The 21,214-nt window shown below is 42.6% G+C and overlaps 2 protein-coding genes across 3 annotated transcripts; both read left to right on the top strand.

Moving 5' to 3' along the window:
• The first annotated feature begins 5,338 nt into the window (after positions 1-5,338).
• olig4 (oligodendrocyte transcription factor 4) lies at positions 5,339-6,427 on the top strand. The gene has a single exon (XM_061795614.1). The coding sequence runs from the start codon at positions 5,469-5,471 to the stop codon at positions 6,216-6,218; it is 750 nt and encodes a 249-aa protein (XP_061651598.1). The 5' UTR covers positions 5,339-5,468; the 3' UTR covers positions 6,219-6,427.
• A 4,634-nt stretch (positions 6,428-11,061) lies between these two features.
• Positions 11,062-19,113, top strand: bsdc1 (BSD domain containing 1). Of its 2 annotated transcripts, none has more exons than XM_061795113.1 (11): positions 11,062-11,104; positions 11,698-11,752; positions 12,465-12,581; positions 12,758-12,925; positions 14,488-14,542; positions 15,167-15,282; positions 15,373-15,441; positions 17,400-17,484; positions 17,566-18,030; positions 18,192-18,295; positions 18,368-19,113. In XM_061795113.1, exons 1-11 carry the CDS (start codon positions 11,094-11,096, stop codon positions 18,395-18,397), a joined length of 1,275 nt encoding a protein of 424 aa, XP_061651097.1. In that variant the 5' UTR covers positions 11,062-11,093; the 3' UTR covers positions 18,398-19,113. The 2 variants fall into 2 exon arrangements, with proteins under 2 accessions (XP_061651097.1, XP_061651095.1); XM_061795111.1 differs by lacking the exon at positions 11,062-11,104 and adding an exon at positions 11,140-11,619.
• Positions 19,114-21,214: the final 2,101 nt, after the last annotated feature.

Raw genomic sequence — 21,214 nt, 5'->3', positions numbered from 1 at the left:
TGCTATTTATGTAAAAACATTTACACCCTGTATTTAAACAATAAAAAATGCATATTAATTGTAAACATAATAATTGTGAAATTCTGGTTGCGGTGTGATGGCATCAGCGGATGGAAGGAGGAAGGGTGACTCCTTACGAGGGGAGTCACCCTCCATGATTTGTCCGGATCTTTCTCTGGAGTAGCTTTCCTTCCCTATTTGAGAAAAAAACTTCTCCAATGTTAACTGTTTCTGCCTTCGTTGCGGAATTTTCCTAAAGTGGACCATAACGTTATCACTAAAAATGTTCAGCAACACTGTATCCGGGTGGAATACATAATAATAATAATGGTTTTGGTTCATCTGTCCATAAAATATTGTTTATCATTTGCTCTTTTTGTGCAAACACAATTTTTTTCTCTATAGAAAAATGTTGTTTCACTTGATTCATTTCCATCCATCCATTTTGTGAGCCGCTTCTCCTCACGAGCGTCGCGGGCGTGCCGGAGCCTATCCCGGCTGTCATCGGGCAGGAGGCGGCGTACACCCTCAACTGGTTGCCAGCCAATCGCAGGGCACATACATACAAACGAACAAACAAGCATTCGCACTCACATTCACACCTGTGGGCAATTTAGAGTTGTCAATGAACCTACCATGCATGTTTTTGGGATGTGGGAGGAAAGCGGAGTGCCCGGAGAAAAGCCACACGCAGGCACGGGGAGAACGTGCAAACTCCACACAGGCGGGGCCGGGGATTGAACCCGGATCCTCAGAACTCTGCCGCCTGATTCCTTTTCTTCAGGAGATATTCCACATTTAGGACTTAAAATTCATGGCTTTTCAATAAAATGTTGAATTCATTCATTTCATGTCTTCTTGGTGAGTGGTGGAGCGGCACCCTGGCGCCCTCTAGCTGCCAGCCACCACCGCCGTGTGATCGAAACACTAGCTTTATTGTCATTGGTGTTCTGACGATGCTGATACTATTGTAATTATTATAGAAATAATTACATGAGGTCTGAAAACTGTATCGCAATTCGGTCTTTCCAAAACTAACGGGAGAATAATACCAATGTTTATGATTGTAGTTTGTGGTTACCTTATTCACCTTACCTTATCAGCTGAGAAAGCCCTCTCATTTTGTCGTGGAGACAGCAAACTGCAACCACAATTCAAAGCCTCCCTGATGGTCGAGGCAGGATTTTGGCAGAGCTCTTGTTTTAGATCTCATTCGATTGTGCAAGTGTACCTAATGTTGTGGCCAGAGATTGTACTATACAGGCTTATCTATTTCTTTATTTTGTTTGTTTCGGTCAGCATCATAAGTCAGAAGTCAAACAATCAAAAACATTCACAGAAAGACAAAACACTGAGAGAAAACTGTTTGCTTTATTATTGTTTTTTTTAGTTAGCATTTTGGACTTTTAAGAGGCTAAACAAATATGCGTTTGAAGTGTGTGAAGAAGAAACCATCATTTTGGATGGCCACAAACTGAAGGCCAACATCTGGATGTGGGCCCTACGCCTCCTGATAAGAGCCTGCGTTTCTTGCTCCTTGCCTTTCACTATCTTGCCCTTAGGCCAGCCTTTACAGCCTCTGTCTTCCCCTGGGGTAATTGTGGGGTAATTTATGAAGTTCTATCAGCATGGCTTGGCCAGTGTATGGGACAGCCTGCTGACTCAGCCCATTCATCCCGAAAAGTGAAGGCACGGACTCCTTTTATCCTGCTCATAATCGGCACTTCTCCGCGGACCTGCGTCTTTGTCCCGGTTCCCCTCGCCCTGCGACCCTCCTCGGCATGTCCTCCTCTGCGGCTGATTAAAGATGAAGGGGAAAGTTATTGGGCATCCCGGAAGATTTTCTCAGCACCTTTTTGCCTTTTTGTCATTGCTGAAATAATGCAAATGTTGCCAGCGGTGTCAATGAATAAATCAGTGGGCACTGAAACAGATTTCAATACTTTCCAGACAATGTGGTAGATGTTAAGATGATAGATGAATCCAATCCCATCCTACCCATGGCACCTATTTCTGCTTGAATATCTTTATCTCAAGTGACATTCCTTAAAACATGGTGCTCAACACAAGCAGCTGGGCACTCCAAGGTTAGCGCTCTCCACCACACGCCCAGATTAAAGCCCATGTGTGCGTGTGCAGAAGATGTAGCCACTGACTCAGTTGAACAATAGCCAGCGGAGAGTGAAGGAAGCCTTTTGGTCCACACCACAGGTTTGTCTTTCAGATGAGCACTTTATTGAGCTATGATCGGTCTTAATCTGGGCTGATCCTCTGTCGCTACAAGCATATGCCCGTGATAATGCCCTCGTTTTCTGGTCACCTGAGCACTTTCATTGGCGTGCACCCCACGAGGTAAAATAAAGGGGGTCTCTAAGCCCGGAGAACGTCTGTCGCAGAGCCCTCCAATTCGAAGTAGGGCCCTGAAAGATACCGCGTCGAGAAGAAAGTCAAATAGCCAAACCCGGGGTTAAAAATTGAAGGATTATATGGAAACATGGAGGGGTGGCTATGCATTCATTTGTAAAATGCAAAACCCGGAGACCCTTGTGTCTCTCTCTCTCTCTCTCTCTCTCTGTGTGGCCCGTTGCCTCTGCAAACACATGAATAAGAATAAGAGCGAGCAGGAGAAAGAGATTTATTTGGCTCATGCATATATCTGTAGTCGAAGAAAGAGATTGATTACATTTCCTTTATTTGGCTTGAGCCCCAAACAATGATGTGGATAGCAACTCTTCGTTCACAGTAGCTGTCGGTTTTGTTGCATCTCAATGTAAAGGGGTGGCATTTTCAAAAATCAAATCTCATATAGCTGGACTAAAATTGAATCAGACCTCATCGGAGCTTGAAAAACGCACTGACTGACTTTGCAGTGTGTGAAACACATTAAAGACTGTGCCACAGAAGCAGGTCTGAACAGGTCGGAGAAGAATGAAATCAGGACCATTGTGGCTGACATAGTTCATTAGGATCTGACCCAATTAGTGAGGGGAAATCCAGCAGCCATGTTGGCGCGGAGCCTAACGATGGGAAAATCCATATGCTCCAAATAAACGGTCCGTGTTGCCGCTCAAGGTTCTCCAATTATAATATCACTACATGTTGGCAGGGGCAAAGCAGCCCGTGGGGCCCCCTGATGGAGCACCAGTGGGGGGTCCTCAGGGGGCCCTTGATTCCCATTCTGTGTTTGAGAAGCACACACGGTATAATATATCTTACACTGCATCAGTAGAGACTATGTGCTGTGCAAGTCAATGAAGGCGCCCCCATACAAACACAATTATAGACTTTGAAAGTTTGCCGTCAGTCGTTTTTGCAACAATCACAATCCTGCGATGTGACATCCACGGTTAGAGAGGAATGTATTGATTGTGTCAGGGAAATAAAAACCAAAAAAAACCCAAATCTAAAACAATTTCCACCGTCGAACGAGCGGAGAAAAGCTAATCCGTTCCTAATTCGGTTGTTACGGCATACAACTAATTATTCTTAAATGTTTCTTCAATTTGTAACAGAAACTTCCAGCATATCGTCGTCACATCTTAAGTACTCAAAGTGTGTTTTTGGATGCTATTTTTGCCCAACAGAAGAGAATACATTGAATTACATTTTGTTGAACCTCACTGGAATCCTTGTTGTCACAAGGACACAGGAAAGGAGTCCTGATCTTGAACAGCAAAATCCAGACTGTGAACACAAACAATTGCTAAAGATCTAAAACTGGCTTTGATCTGGCGTCAAAATGTTGTTTACAGAAGGAAGCTTGACGTGAATACATCAGAAATGGAAATGTGCTCTTTGGTGTCATATAACAAAGAATTCAGTTTGATATTGAAGATAAGCAGATTTGCAAAAAGCAACATAGTGTGGACGCAAGTGAGTGCAAGTGACTTTATGGTTGAATGAGGGGAGGACAATGCAGTGCCCGCTCGCTAGTATCTTTTTAACTACCTCCTCCCCGCTCGCAGGGCCCCCTTCTAGTGATAGCGATAGTGATGTGATTTCGCAGACTGTTTGGAGGACCAAGTCAAATTGATCTGACCCCTTTTGTCTTGACTTCTGGTTGAATTGTATCTAGTCTGCCATTAACACTGCTCTTTACATGTTCAAGCGCCTCATATGGTGCTTCGTGCCTCTCCTATAGTGTTGCATGGATACCATATGTAAATAAGGCCTTCGAGGCATCATATATGTGGTGCTGCTACGGTGCAGGGCATTACGAAGGTTATCCGCTTCATTGTATGTCACACTCTCACTTTTACTTCGCTTATATTGCACGGTACAAACATGGACTGTGTGGGGGGGGGAAACTATGATGTATTTATAATTTTTTTTTAAACAAAAAGTACAAGGAAAGGAATATTTGGTGACTTAGATGAGTCAAATCTGACATCTCACACTTCACCATAAAGTAGTAGAACAATCCAATTCAACCCAGGTATTCATTATGAATAAGTATCGAGAAGAGGCACGACTACTACTGACACTGATTTATTCTATTGAAAGAAGTTAGCAAACTAAAAAAAAAAAAAGAACATTTTAGCCCAGCCAGCCACTTGACAAAGAAAGCTTTTGGCAAGAATGAAATGGCTGCGATTGCATTTAGGAACGAAAACTATATGAAATATGATTATCGTATAATGATTTCACATTTTTGAAACAACATTGGGTAAAAGAAAGTAAAATAGCACTGTCAAGTAATACTTTTGTCAGATTCAAATAACGGATATCCAGATAAAGGATTAATGCAGTCCATATAAGAAGGAGTTCACCCAGCCACGCAGTGAATAAAGCTATTATGACCACCCGTATAATATTGACAATTTATAATTATGAAAATAGTTCAAAAAGTTTCAAAAGAATTCCGATTCTCTACCTTATTTTCTTTTGTGAATTTGCTTTGGAATTTTCTAGTATTGAGTAGTTTTCCAAATTGAAGGGTACTGTGCCATTTATTCATTTTTCAAATGTCCTTTCATAATCACAAAACTCAACAGGCATGCTTGGATGAAAGTTTGAACTATCTTAGTTAGTTAACTAAGTGTTTATCCGGGTTAACACATTTGTATTTGGTTAATGTGTTGTGGTTCATCTGGGACGTTGGGGAGAGGTGGTTGGTGGGTAGGTGGAGGGGGGCTAAATGAGGGTGTGGGAAGGTGCAATGGGGACTGCAGGACAACGTGTGTGTGTGTGTGTGTGTGTTGGTGGGTGAACATGTGTCCCCTCTGCAATTGGCTGTGGCTCTAAGTGTCTCATTATGCGACTTATTGTTCCTTTGTTGTGGTGGCGGTATAAATACACCCAAGTGGGCCCTGAGGATGGCAGTTTAGACAGACTGGTCATAAGACTGAAAAAAGGGAAGTGAGACTGTGGCTGCACGATACACGAGGAACACGCACACGTCAAAAAAACTGGGAACCCTCTGAAAACGTCCCAGATTTTTTTTTTTTTCTTTTTGTGCTTCAACCAAGATGGATTCCGATGCTGGTTCCACCTGCAGCCGCTCCTCATCCCCAGACCTGATTGTGGATGACTCGGCTGGCAGCTTCTTCTCAAACAAGATGTTTCAGACGTACTGCCAAGAAAACCGGTCAGACAGAGAGGCCGACCAAAGCGGGGGTGGTAAGGCCAAAACTAGATCTCAGCTCAGCAAGGAAGAGGTGCAAGACCTGAGACTGAAAGTAAACAGTCGGGAGAGGAAGAGGATGCACGATTTGAATCAGGCCATGGATGGCTTGAGAGAGGTCATGCCCTACGCTCACGGGCCATCGGTACGCAAGCTGTCAAAAATCTCCACCTTGCTACTCGCCCGAAACTACATTCTCATGCTGTCCAGCTCTTTGGAGGAGATGAAGAAGCTAGTGGGGGACGTGTATGGGGCCAATGCTGCCGTCCAGAGTCGCACTGCCCACCCGGCAATCACCCCTGCTGCATCACCTGCTCACCTCCCCCTGCATCCTCTGGCGCAATCCCTACACTCTCTGGTAGGAACCACCTCGCACCATTCATCCGCTCCAGCTCCAACAGCAGTTGCAGCCCCACACTCGCCTCCGTCGACCAGCTTTCTTGGGTTTCACGCGCCCGTCCAAGGCCTTCTGAAGGACCCGCTCCACCTGACCAGCTCCTACAGGCATTTCCCTGGCATGCCCTGCGCCTGCTCACTGTGCCAAACTTTACCCACACCGACCTCTTCGTTGCACAGCTTGGCAATGAGCAAGTAACTGTAAAACTGACTACTACTGTAGCATCAGCATGAGGGACCAAGCAGCTTCAAGACGCTGAACAAACTGTGGACCTGAGGACTGGTTCCACAATTTGTACATAATATACAGTATATACAATTTCTGCCATGCAAACTGCTGCTATTTTTATGACTAGTCTCTTCTGTATTCCTTGAAGATAAATATTCTAAATGCATAAGGGATTTTGATCAGAGTAGCAAATAGTACAATTTATCTGATGAATTTTTTTAAAAATTGGATTTTGTGTCTTTTTGTACAGGATTTCTATTTTCCTAAATTAAATTTGTCATGATCATAACTCTTGTGTGCTGACATTATTTGTTTATTTCTTTCAAAATAAACGTACCATCTACAAAATAGTTTTTACAAGACATGCTCTCTTGAAAGAGTTGAGTTATACCTCTCTATGCACAGCAAAACTGTTTACTGTGTGTCAGAAAATCCCAAGAGGTTGGACACTACAAGGACAAGGGAGCAGTGCAAAAACAATAAATACATAATGTAGCTTTAGGGTATCATTGGTTGCTAACCAGCTTTTGAGGGAGTGACCTCTTAAAGAGCAAAGGAGGGACAGAAGGGTGACGTAATGCGACAACACAGAAGCTGAATGTTGTGTTCTTGAGCCAGGGGACCATCCATCTTTAGCTCAACAGGGTGTAGGAGATGAAAGGACGACACAGGCGCAAGGGAGGCCCGTCACTTTTGTGCGACACGGGGGAGAGACGTGGCTATGTCCTTAAGTTCTAGGACGACTATTTGTCACTGTCTCATAATGACTTGGTTATCAGCACACAAAGGCCAATGTGCAACAGAGGGCGTAATGTGGCCAGTCTGTCAGAAATTATTAGTATTATTATTATTAGTTTTTTCCATTCTAAAAAATGTCGACACATGACAAACATAAAATGTATTTGGCAAGTAGAAATGGTTCATGAAGTGTAGACTTGATAAAATATGATTAATCAGTTAATGTGCAAACACACTGATTACCATGAACATGATTGAGGCAAACAACACAACAATGACTTGCCTTCACTTAGCAACAAATCAAGCGTGCAAAATACATGCTTATCCTCCCACGGCTGACAGATGAGCTGCAGATCAGGGGAGAAATGAAGAGATGTAACTCATTCTCACCCACCTTCCTCTTGGGCCTCCTCCTCTCCTGAGAGCCCTGAATGGGGTTGAACAATAGCCGTGCGTGGGACACAAAGGCCGGGGGTGTCCGAGCTCTCGTGCCTGAGACGTAGGCCCCCTCCATTCAATCTACATTTCATCATGGTAACAAGCGCTGTCAGGCCAAAAAGCCTGACACCCTCACTCACCACAAAGGCGGTTAGCTCTAATATATGAGGCTATTGACACTGTAAGGAGCCCCTGTCAGTGCTGGGGAATTGTCAGCTGTGAGATGTCTCAGTGGGGGGAGGCAGCTGCCAGCCAAACCAAGCAGCGGAGCTTCTGGCGTGGGGACCGCCGTTGCGGCATCACCTGGTGCCTGGTCCCCTGACACAGAGACCCGGGGTCCTCCCACAAGGCCCCCCTTTTATCAGGGCACAGGTGGGAATGGGAAGCACAACACATTGCGGAGATTAGCGGAGCCCGGCCTCCCTTTGGTCAAGGTAGATAATTGGAGACATTGACTTGTGCAAAGCTGGTGTTTCCTGATCGGCACCAGATGGCGTTAACCCACGATGTGGCATCAGCGGTCTGGAGTGAGCGTGTCTGTGGGTGTAAGTGAGTGTGCTGCGTCATGGATATCCTTCTTAAATCATACAATATGGGCAGGTCCTCTGCGGACCATTATGGTCAGACGCTCCTGTCATGAAGGCGATGTTAAGCGGCCTCAGCGGCTTTGGGTCATCATGATGTATAACTAACAATGATCCAGAAGAAATCCTTTCAAAAAATCTTCATTCATCTCAAATTGTTATCTGCATTACTGTCTGCATTACACATGCGCCTTTCCTGGAGCGCTGAGCAAGCTCTCAATGTACGGATGATGATGTTATTGGTAGATATTCAGAACCAATTTCCTGACAGGCTCTATATAAGCAGCTAAACTGAACTCATATTTAGGATAGTAATAAATATACATTTTTGCATAATACAGTAGAAGTATGTGGGTATGTTTGTTCATGCAAAGGCTAGGGAATGGTACATTTCACTGTAAACTGTATAAATGCGAGATCAAATTATGTAATGAGATGATGTTCTATAATGTGATACTATGTTACAATGTTAATGTAATAGACACTGTTAAGTCTTGACACAGTACACGGTCATTGTATGTCTAAAACAAACAATTTCATGATGACCTTTGCACAGTACTGTAGGATAAAAACTATTGTTAAATTGTCAAGAGGTTCTCTCACAATGAAATGATGGGGTGAAAATGTGATACATAAACCCTTACCAGTCAAACTCATTAATTCCACGATATTGTTGACAGATGGATGGATACGTTAACTGATTCTAATTCTGATCAATACAAGAGCACTTGTCTAACTTGGCTCATCCAATCCGCATTGACAGAGTTAATTGGGAGACTGAAAACCCCAATTAAGGCGAAAGAGACACTGGTCAGAGGATACATATTGCAGGACATATGCGCACATGGTGTAGCGTCTGGACGAAGCCAATCTTCAATTAAGTGACAACACACTTCCAGAGCTTTATTGTCTGGTTTTTTTTTTCGTCTTCATTTTGAGCTGAGTAAAAGCCCAACCCCGCCCCGCCCCTCCCACACACACACACACACACACACACACACACGGAATCCTAATGAGTAGAAAGCACAGCTGCTGGTGGTCAGGACACATGGAATTGGGCAGGCCTGCACATACACACTGCACACACAGACACACCCACACCGACCCCCCCCCCCCCCCCCCCACCCACACACACACACACACACATACACTGCTGCTTAGGTACATGTACCTGCAAAAAATCTCGATGTTTTTGGTGCCTTTGCTTGCAGGTGCAAAGCTTGTGTGTGTCAACTATAGGCACCCTCTGACTTCCACTTCTTACACGATGTGTTAAAACTGCAATTTTGCTGTTTTAGTGTTTGAAAATACAGTTGATCTCATAAGTTTACATATACTCAATTTGGGGATATTATTGTTTTAGTTGGCTGTTCTTTTTCCAGAGTGAAATGTTTATTTAAGGTACCGTCTGTCCATCCTTCCTTCCTTCCTTCCTTCCTTCCACTTGTGACAAAGTGAAGCCTTAACCGAGTCCAACTCTCAAAACAAATGGAAACAAATGGAAACCAAATTCTGACACAGGTCGAACAGCCCGTTTTAGAGGGTCCAGTACACCATACACCGCTGAGGGACATGGTCGGAATTTTCTTGGAGCCTGTCCAGAAGTTGTTCTCCATAGTAGGGGTTGAAAAAGGAAATATTTTTTGGGGACTCAACTATAATGTGATTATAGTCGAGTCAAATTCGATTCATCGATGACGTCATTGATATTTTTCAAGCACAGTGCAGCGGTCCCCAACATTTTCTGCGCCAGAGACCGGTTTCATGTAGACATGTTTCGACGGACACGCATAGAAACAACTGAAAAGCAAAGGAGTAGTAGCTAGTCGTTGTCAAATATTAATCACATTCAATTGTTTTAGATGATTTTACCATGATGATTAGCTCATCAACTGGACGTACTACCACGTTGGCTGCGTTGGCCAAAGTCGTATTTAAAGAACATTTCCTCTCCAACAGCAGCTGTTGTGCACTTAGACTAAACTGAAGGAATTTACACACTATTGTGACCTGTGTGTTGAAATGGGTTACTAACCTCATAAAGGTAATGAAACTAAACTTTGTTTTAGTTCAGTGTGACCCACGGACATGCTTGGGAGTGACCACCACAGGAGTTAGCGGACCCAGTTGAATGTACCCGACAGGACCAAGTTTAATAACCTTTGTAAACGTGTATGATTAAAACAGTAAGCAGAGAGTTTGCATCTTGTGATCAAGTAACCGACTTTAACAATGTTCCTTTGTGGGTTCCATCTTTGTTGACGTCACAACAGCCAATCAACAAGCCCTCCTTAGCGGCCCACACTCAAGAGTTAGAAATACGACACTATGTTATTCATTACATCCTATTTCTTATAGTTCACTAACTGGCCATGAGATTAACATAAACTCTCTCTCTCTGAGGTTTATGTGGAAAATATCCCTTACATATGATGAATTTGAAAAAATACTGCAGTCAGCTGCGTTGCATCGCGTGGCATTGTGACGTTTTGTGACAGCTTGGGGAATAATATGGCGCCCTCTCCTGTCACTGAACGGACTTTCTTTTATACGTTTTAGGGTTTGTCTAAACTTCAAACCCAGCAAACAACATTATCTGAATTAGATAGGCGGTACAGAAAATGCATGGATGGATTATTTTCATCTTGGGTCAATTGTCCTAATGGGGGTTTTCTCTAAATGTGTTCCACTATATTGATATTACCTGTTTTTTCCCCTAAGATAAACTACATATTTCACTTACTCAAAACAACATGCATTGTGTACTTGTTGGCATTTTAAACCGCATCCGTATAAAATGACATTCTACATACCACTTTGGACTTCTACGTTTTTAGCGTTGCCACTTAGTTTGGTCTTCTTCGGCCACCGTAGACATCATAGTCAGACGACAGCAGACTACACAATACATATTAAAACAAAAATAATTAAAACAATAAATAAATAAAGTTGACCAAACTATATTACAGCGCTATGGAGTCACGTATTTATCAATATATGATGTTGTTAGGGCAGTATCGTGTGTATTTTTCTGACGTAACTGGGGTTAGAGTTCAGGAAATACTGATGATGTCATCGCCTAAAGATGGCTGAAGGGTGAGTGGGAGCTCGCATATTACTTTCACTAAATCACTTCTCTTTTGAAAGTTGCTTTACCAAATAGCTATGAATATGTTAACCAAAACATTATATGTAAATATATTTACAACCTATAAACTTGCGTCGCTATTATTATGTTGTGAAACTGCCGTGCAGAAATTACTTTGATGTGTAACGCCCGAAATAATGAAAGAAGTGCGTTTGTTTACAAAACATAGCCTGACTCGCGTTAGCTTAGCTTGAATGTGTTTGGTCTCTAGCAACATTAATCGAACGGTTAAATTGAATTGTGCTTTATGTCCACGTCTGAGATGTTTATTTAACTCATCAAATAGTTTTGCCAAACAATAATAGTGCACAGCGAAGTGTTTATTTTTGCTAGGCTGTTAGCCCAGTACTGTACCCCAACCTGTCACCAACCGTTAGCCAATTTGTTGCAAGATTTAAAGCAAGCAGATTAAATGAGGATTTGCACGATCTCCAATGACTTTACAGCAGGAACGTGATTCAACGTGCGTGCAATGTTTTGTTTTTTTTGTTTTTTGCTGAAGCTGTGTATCTAACGTGAATATATGTGCATACGATGACAGAGAAGGATGGTGGGGAGGCTGGCTTCAGCAAAGCTTCCAGGCCGTCAAAGACAAGGTAACAATTTCTCTTCACGCCATATTCAGGTCTGCCTGTGCTTTGTAAAATGTCATTTTTGTTACTTCAGTGTTTAGATTGAATAGCTCAGGTGGATAACTCAGTATTTCATGTCAAAATACAGGTTGTGGTTATTCAGAAGTTCTTGTAAGTGCGTCAGCAATACTGCTGTGCCATTCCAATCTTGCTACAATACAAACTCCCCCAACACACACATTTTATTTTTCATCTAAATCCGCTTCCTACAACACAACATGCATGAATATATTTTTGATCTCTTTGGTTAATGTTTTTGCATTTTTTGACGGTGGCTTCTTGAAAGGCAGTTTCGGCCCTCTGCATGTTCCATGTATGTGGAGTATTGACAATAAAATCATACCATATAAATTCCAATAATATCAATCTGTTTTAGAGCGATCGGTAAATAATTGACCTGGGAATGCCCCCGTTTCATTGCCAAAATCGGTATGCCACCATGTCATGATGTAACGTCAACAGCAGACCGGGAGACCAAATTTGCTGCATCGCCGCTGTGAACAAAAGAGTGTACTAGAAAGTGGCACTATCGTAGCTGTCACCTGTGACCCCGAACAAAATAAGCAGTTTAAATGGATGGATAAATAGCCGTCTTTCACTGCATTTATGGTCCTGATAGCCCACTGTGGCAGCATGGATCTTTATTACAATCGTAATAACTTGATTTTCCTTACAGTCATCTGAGGCTTTAGAGTTTATAAAGCGAGACTTGACGGAGTTCTCCACAGTGGTGCAGCATGACACAGCGTGTTCAATTGTGGCCACAGCTACTGCTGTCAAAAACAAGCTAGCGGTAAGTTTTTCCCTTTATTTTTGTCATTGCTTCTGTCCGTCATTTGACAAATAATGTTATGTTTTTTGTCAGTAATTTGTGTAGTGTCAACATTATTGTCACATTATTTCTTTTGCGAGAGGCGTTTGGACTGGGAAAAATGCTTGACTCTCAACACAATGGGTGATTCTTTCTAGGTTGAAGGTTCATCAGAGACCACTGAGAAGGTGAAGAAGAGCCTTTCTAGTTTTTTAGGAGTCATAACAGACACACTCGCTCCGCCCCCTGATAAAACCATTGACTGCGATGTTATCACGTTGGTGGCAACACCAGCAGGAACTACAGAAGTGTACGACAGCTCAAAGGTGGACATTGATCTTATATTTTGTGACTGTTAACAGCAATGTTATAGTGTTGACAGTTCAACACCATTTTAAAGACTGACTTTCATCTCGTAATAGATGCAAAACTAACAGTTGTACATTGACCAATACTTTAGATCAGGACAAATTTTGTTGTACATGTACTCCGTGTTGAAATACAGCTGAAACCAGGAGTTGACATACACTATATAAAAAGACACGTTGACTTTTCTTCTCACTGCCTGACATCAAATCAGATGAAACCTTTCCTGATTTAGGTCAATTTGGATTACCAACATTATTTTTATTTGCGAAATACCAGAATAATGTCTGTTTTTAGACAATTTTTCATTACCTTCTTTAAAGTCAGAGGTTTGCATAGCTTTTATTAGTATTTGGTACAATTGCCTTGAAATTGTATGACTTGGGTCAAACGTTTTGGATACCCTTCAACAGGCTTCTGACAATATTTGGCAGGAACTTTGATCCATTCCTCCTGACAGAACTGGTGTGACTGAGCCATGTTTGGAGGCTGCCTTTTCAGGGCTGTCCATACATTTTGAGATCATCAGTGCGTTATGATGGCGACTCCAAAACATTACTTTGGTTATCCTTAAGCAAATTTGGGAGTATCCTTCCGCCCATTCTCCATTTGGAGTATCCATTTGTGCCGAAGCTTAAATTCTGGCTGCTGTTTGAGATGTTGCTTTAGTACTTACACATAATGTTCTTAACTCATGATGCCACATGATGCTGCCACCCCTATTATTTCACAGTGGGGATGATGTTCTCAGGCTTTCAAGCCCCCCCCCCCCCCCCCCCTTTTTTTGTTTTTAAAATTAATGCTCAGTATGGCCAAAATGTTTCATTTTAGTTTTCTCGTACCACAAGACACGTCTTCAAAAATAAGGTATTTTTTCCTGTGAGCATTGGCAAACTGTAATCTTGTCTTTTTCATGTTTCTTTTGGTATAATGGCATCTTCCTGGTACAGTAAGATGCCAGCTTCAGCCAGCATCTTCCCAAGGTGTTTTGCTTTGGTTCTTGGGTTGATATACACGCTTCGGACCAAAGCACATTCATCTCTGGGACACAGAACCCATCTCCTCCCTGAGCGGTATGATGGCTATTCACACAGTGTTTATACTTGTATATAATAGTTGGAACAGATGAATGTGGCATCTTCAGGCATCTGGAAATTGCACTCAAGGATGAAGCAGATTTGTGCGAGTCCACAATTCTCCTCCTGATACCCTGGCTGATTTCTTTGGAGTCTCCCATGATGTTACACAAAGAGGCAGTGTGTTTCAGGTTTCAAATATATTCTCAGGTGTGTCTCTAATTAGCTTCCGAAGAAAGGGTATCATCATCTGGGGTTTCACAACTTGTTTAAACTTCTGACTTTGAAGAAAGTAATGACAAATTGTCTTAAAAAAATCATTTTCTCATTATTATGGCATTTAGCAAATCGAAATAATTTGGCTAATCCTAGTGTGTAATCTATGTAGACTTCAGGTTTCAGTACGTGCAAAACAAACCACAGTTAAGCATGTGCTGTCCTTACAGGCACGCCTCTACAGTTTGCAGGCTGATCCCGCCACATATTGCAATGAGCCTGATGGTAAGACATACACCTATAGTAAAGCTATGCAATCAAACGTGGTGGTACCTTGATTTACAAGTTACAATTTGTTCTACAACCAAGATCATAACTAAATGTATTCACATATCAAATCCATTTTCCCCACTGAAATTAATTGAAATACCCTTAAGCTCTTCCAGCACCCCAAAAAAACAACTTGAGTACTGAGCATACTGAGCCATGTCATCAATATTTTTTTATTAGCTATCAACTAACTTCTCCCTGAGGAGAAAGCCTTAAATTGATCATGCAGTAGTTAAAAGAGGGCTGCTACAAAATAAACAATGGAACAGTTTGAGAGTGCATCATTGACTTAACTTGCTCTTTTTAAATCCCTTATCTTCGGAGCCTTGCCCAATATCTCTTTTGCACCAAGTTATCGCCGACGCATCATTATGCTGATCCTTTGTCGTTTTTACATACTTGTCGGTTATGTCGTCGTTATCATGAGTTGAAATACATATGCACTCTTTTGAATGAAATCACTTGGCCGGAGTGGCACAATAGAACATCAGATTAGTGGGATGTTATGAGCTTTGTATGGTTTTAGATGCACCTTTGCTTTTGTTCAAATTGCACAGCATTTGAAACTGTTTTTCCCAGGGCCCCCAGAGCAATTTGACAACTGGCTATCCAGCTTCAGTATGGAGGATAAGAAAGGAGAGATCTCTGAGCTGTTGGTCACCAGTCCCTCAATCCGAGCCCTTTACACAAAAATGGTGCGCTTTACTTTTGTGTTGCTACTATTAGTTTGTTTTAAAAAAACAAACATCTGGAGAGCTCTTTATTTTTGGGTATTTTATTTAAAGGTTCCAGCAGCGGTCGCCCATTCGGAGTTCTGGCAGAGGTACTTCTACAAAGTTTTCCAGCTGGACCAGGTAAACACATCCTTCAGTTTAAACATAACCACAACATCTCCTCAGGCCCAAATGCCAAGCATGCATAGTCTTTGGTGCCCCCTGCTGCCTAGGTTGAATATGACAAGTTTGGTCTGACTTCAAAAGAGATGTACAGCAATCCCCTTCGTTGATGCCCTCTCTAAAAATAATAAGAAACAGTGATGCCGATAACGCATTACAACGTGTTACTCCAAAATGTCGCCATTTTGAGTTAACGAGCAAAGTAACTTTTCCCGGGTAAGTAGTCAGACTACAGTTACTTCTTCAATACAAAAAGAACTTTACTTTTGACTCACCAATATTTCTCGCTAAGTACACATTTATGGCTGATGATTCGTACAAAGCACAGTCCAGCTGTTCAAAAATATTATGCCGTTCACGCAGACCAGTCATTATTCAATAAACACAACAAAGCGATTGGGAGGTGATTGTTTATTATACAATGCACAGTGATGGTACAGTACCATAAAAGTGCAAAGAAATGCACGTTTTCACTGTCGTCACACTATTTTTACTTTCCTTAGTAGAAAGTGTATTTGATTGTTGTTACTTTCTTATTTACACATTAAGAATACAGTTTTATTGTCATGTTAAGCGCGCAACGCATTATAGGTTAAATAGTCATACCGAAATACGCGGTCATAAATCGTCATACAATAAGGACTGACTCACGGAAGGATTTACAATACGTATCTTAAATAATATTTCCAATGAAAAGTGAGAATTTTCAAGTTCGTCTGTGTAGACTTAACGTGCTGTACGGCTGACGTCACGTAAGTAAGTGCTTCTCCCCCCGACATTCACCCGCAACTTTGCTGGTTAAACTGTTGCGTAATCTTGTCACCTTTTGTCGCTCTTCGCATCAAAATTACGATGGTGGCAGCAATGGTGTTTGCTTTGCGTGTGTGTCTGTCTGTGCACGCCCAAAAAACATGCACGCACAAACGCACGCGCACACACACACACACACAGTTGCTTTCATGGACCACAATCGGCATCTATCAACAGTGCGTACGGAAAGTTGATGTCCATCCATCCATTTTCTACCGCTTATCCGGGTCGAGTTGCGGGGGAAGTAGCTTTAGCAGGGACGCCCAGACTCCCCTCTCCCCAGCCACTTCATCCAGCTCTTGTATTGCAGTCATTTGCGAAAATCATTTAAGTTTTTTTTTTTTCCCGTCGATGTACACACAGCACCCCGTATTGACAGACAAAAAGGGAATTGTTCAAAGAAAAACTGAACTATCACACAGCCATAAATATTCAGACCCTTTGCGGTGACGCTCATATTTAACTCAGGTGCTGTCCATTTCTTCGGATCATCCTTGAGATGTGTCTACACCTCGTTGGAGTCAAGCTGTGTTTGATTATACTGATTAGCAAAGCCGCACACCTGTCTATATAAGTAAGACCTTAAGTAAGGTCATATGCATGAAAATAAAATTTGCTCGCTGCTCTTGTCAAATGAACTTGTTGGAGTGCTTTGTGTGTATTTGTGGTTATTTTCTTATTTTATTCTATTTCAGCGAATATTATATTTGGAAATATCCATCCGTTTTCTTTCCCGCTTATCCTCACTTGGGTCGCGGGCTGCTGGAGCCTATCCCAGCTTTCTTCAGGCGGGAGGCGGGAGGCGGGTTACAGCCTGAACATAGAAACAAACAACCATTCACACGCACATTCACACCTACAGGCAATTTACAGTCTTCAATCAACCTATACCACGCATGTTTTTGGGATATGGGAGGAAACCGGAGTGCCCGGAGAAAACCCACCAAGACACGGGGACAGCATGCAAACTGCAACAGGCGGGGCCGGGATATGAACCCCGGTCCCCAGAACTGTGAGGCAGATTTGCTAACAAGTCGTCCACCGTGCCGGCTACTTGGAAATAATCAAACAAAATGGATTGTTTCTATACTGTTCTATGTTGCCAGGAGGAGGCACGGCGAGTGGCGCTGAAGCAGAGGGCAGAACAAACTTCCCACACAGAGACCCTCGGCTGGGAAGAAGAGGAGGAGGGTATGCTCGCAACAAATTATTGAAATCATTTTGAAACTTGACTCGCTTACACTACTTTGATGACTTTCCTGTTCGTGCTAGACGACTTCCTCGGTAGCACATCCTCATCTCAGCTCAATTTCACGCCCCCATTGGACACGAACTCGACGCAGGCGCTTACACCCTCGATGACCCCCGCAGCAACCACACAGCTGAGTAGTAACACCCTGTCTCCGAGTGAAGAGCTTGACGCCACCCTCTCAATTAGCAGCAACAGCGTCAGTCTGCCAACGCAGCTGGAGGTGCAGCCTGAGCCCGTCGTCACCGAGTTGGCAAAAAAGCTGACCGAGGTGACTGTGGACGATGTTGCAGACGAGACGCAAAAGGTGCAGAAACCCGAGCAGACGCAAACGGAAACTGGAAAACGGCCTGTGGTCACTGTGGATAGGGTGACATCACGGACCCCAAAAGTAGAGGCTGCAAAAGAGGAGGGACCCCAAGACCTGAGAGTGTTTGAGCTGAACTCGGACAGTGGCAAATCGACACCTTCGAACAACGGAAAGAAAGGTACACTCACCTGAGGTTACATTTCCTTAATTGTAGTTAAAACAAACATCCACTGAGCATGTTGAAGTTATGAGTGGTGCATTTTCTACTAAATGCTTTAAAAGATTAAACAGCTAAGTTGACAGAAAGTTGAAGGCTGTAATTCCTCTTACGACCACCAGGTTCAAGTACTGATGTGAGCGAGGACTGGGAGAAAGACTTTGATCTCGACATGACAGAAGAAGAAGTTCAAATGGCGCTCTCAAAAATTGAAGCTTCTGGAGAGGTTTGTCTTTTTTCCATTTAGTTTATAAATTGGTGTCATACGTATGAGTGTTTCTCCCCCTTTTTCAACCAGTTGGAAGAAGACTGGGAGAACTGGGAATGAGAGCCTCTACAGCGCCACCAATTTCCCTGCTATCCAAGCTCGTTCTCAGTGGATGAACCATGCGTTAAATCTTTGTCCACATTGTCGCCTTGTCATATTTGTCAGTTGGAGATTTTCCACCTGGTTTTGGACCAGTTTGGCAAACCTGTTGTAAATAGAGACAGGATTTAGGTAGGCCTCTAAGCGAGACAACGTGACATAACACAGGCCCTGACTATTTCTTGGTTACTCCGGAATGCCGAGCGAAAGACACTAGTTATAGATGGAGGCTGTAATCAAGATGTTTTGTCACAACGGGAGGAACATCTTCCCCTTTATTTTCTTTGTATTACTAGTCCATCATGTATCTTTTTGCTTGCTTAACTGCAGGCTAGAAATAGCTCATCAGTGCTGCTTGTCACTGTTGGGAGATAAAATACTACAGCAGTGATTTTTGATGATTATTAAAGAGAGAATAATTACGCCTACTCTTGACCAACTTTATGTCGCGTTTTTTTTATGCAAACATTTATGTCTACATAAGCTATCTGTTCTGAACAGTTTTGATGAATTTAAAATAATGCATCTTGTTATAGACTGTTGTGTTGGTCCGTTCACTACTGTCTTGTTCTTCTGCCTACCTTAATCTGGTAGAGGGATCCTGCTGATAGCAACAGCTGTTCAATCATTTTAGTTTCTCAGGTGGCTCATCAATAAAGTAACTGCACAGCAATGCATGCACGCTGCGTTGTTTCCGATTTATCATGTATGTGAGGAGGTGGCTGAGGGACGAGTGGTTAGCGCATCCACCTCCACAGGTTGAGGTTGGGGGTTGCGATCTGGGCTCTTCTGTGTCCAGTTTGCATGTTCTCCCCGTGCTTCCTCCCACATTTCACAAACATACATAGTAGGTCAGTTGAAGACACTAAATTGTCCGAAGTTGTGAATGGTGTTCTTTTTGTTTGTTTTTTTGTTTTTTTGACTGGCCGACGACCAGTTGAGGCCCATCTCTTGCCCAAAGTCAGCTCAGATAGACTCGAGCTAACCTGTGACCCTAGTGAGGATAAGCGGTATAGAAAATAGATGAATGTATCTGAGGAAAGAGAGGGGAAGAAAAGTTTTAGAGATGTCAAATTTAGACAAAAATGGCTATTAAGTTCTTTGGATTGCATTGCTGCAATTCAGCATTATGCAAAACATGTTCCACCGGAGTGTGGTGATTTGACAGTGTGTTACACGTCTTGTTATCGACTGTGAGACTCGCACTTGGACCTCGAGAATACAATTTCGGTTTTTCATCTGAAAGCTGTCACATTTTTATGTTGAGTCACTTTCATGAATGAATTCTCCATTGTTGGTGCCATTAAAAGTTTCATGGCGTACTAAATTTCAGTATTATTCCACCCTAAAATTACCCAGATGTCCTTTGTAAAGAGGAACAACTTTAGATGACTAGAAATGGACTGTAATTAGTGAGGTGTTTGGTATTTTCAATTATAGGATGTACAGGAAGTTGCCACTAATACCAAAGTTATTTGCTCCTACTCGATGAGATCCAAAACAGCATTAGAGTTGGCTAAACTTGATATTTCATAATATAATGAACTTCAAATGGGTGGTGGTGTATCACAGGGGGCGGGGGGGCAATACCTCCCTGGGTCCAACGGCGTGGGACGTCTCCCGTCCACCGGGCTGCTCTCGGGTGGACCCCTGGGCCCGATGCCGCCCCTCGATTGATTGGGTGCGGTCCTCAGCCTCCGCGGCGCAGGCACGGCAATTACAAGACTCTGTAAAATGGTGTCAATTCACTGGGACACTTTCACTGGGTGTGGGGCCACTCACTTATTGCGACAAAAATAACTCATGAATACGCGAATTGCTTGTGCATCCCCTCACTCATACGCTCATCCTACTTTTATAATAAGACTTATAATTGACATAGTTAATCCCACGACCTTTGTCCTGCATGCTGCTTCTCCTGTCCTTGTGCTGTCCTTCCCTCACAAGGTGTTGTCCTACACTCATATTTAATGTTTCATTGTTGTAGATAATGTAATGACTTACTTTTCTCATCCTGTTTAGTGCGTTGTTTTTTGTCTTTGTTTCTCACTCCCCTCTAGAAACTTTGTTCTGTTCGACTCTGATTCTCAATAAACTTCAATTATAATACTAGGAAACCACAGTAAAACTGTTCCGGCATAAAAGGGATACAGATCTTCCATTCTGCTTGACCTAACAGCCGAACAGGACAAAAAAATATCCAACCCCAATTCCAATGAAGTTGGGATGTTATGTTAAACATAAATAAAAACAGAATACAATGATTTGCGAATCATGTTCAACCTATATTTAATTGAATACACTACAAAGACAAGATATTTAATGTTCAAACTGATACACTTCATTGTTTTTAGCAAATAATCATTAACTTGGAATTTTATGGCTGCAACACGTCCAAAAAAGATGGGAAAGGGTCATGTTTACCACTGTGTTCCATCACCTTTTCTTTGAACAACATTCAAGAAACGTTTTGAGAACTGAGGACACTAATTGTTGAAGCTTCGTAGGTGGAATTCTTTCCCATTCTTGCTTGATGTACAGCTTCAGCTGTTCAACAGTCCGGGGTCTCCGTTGTTGTATTTTAAGCTTCATAATGCGCCACACATTTTCAATGGGAGACAGGTCTGGACTGCTGGCAGGCCAGTCTAGTACCTGCACTCTTTTACTACAAAGCCACGCTGTTGTAACACGTGCAGAATGTGGTTTGGCATCGTCTTGCTGAAATAAGCAGGGGCGTCCATGAAAAAGATGTCGCTTGGATGGCAGCATATGTTTCTC

The sequence above is a fragment of the Phyllopteryx taeniolatus genome, chromosome 13 (assembly GCF_024500385.1).
Source record: "Phyllopteryx taeniolatus isolate TA_2022b chromosome 13, UOR_Ptae_1.2, whole genome shotgun sequence".
In the NCBI taxonomy this organism is placed as follows: Eukaryota; Metazoa; Chordata; class Actinopteri; order Syngnathiformes; family Syngnathidae; genus Phyllopteryx; species Phyllopteryx taeniolatus.
This window is presented reverse-complemented; position numbering and strand designations above follow the sequence as displayed.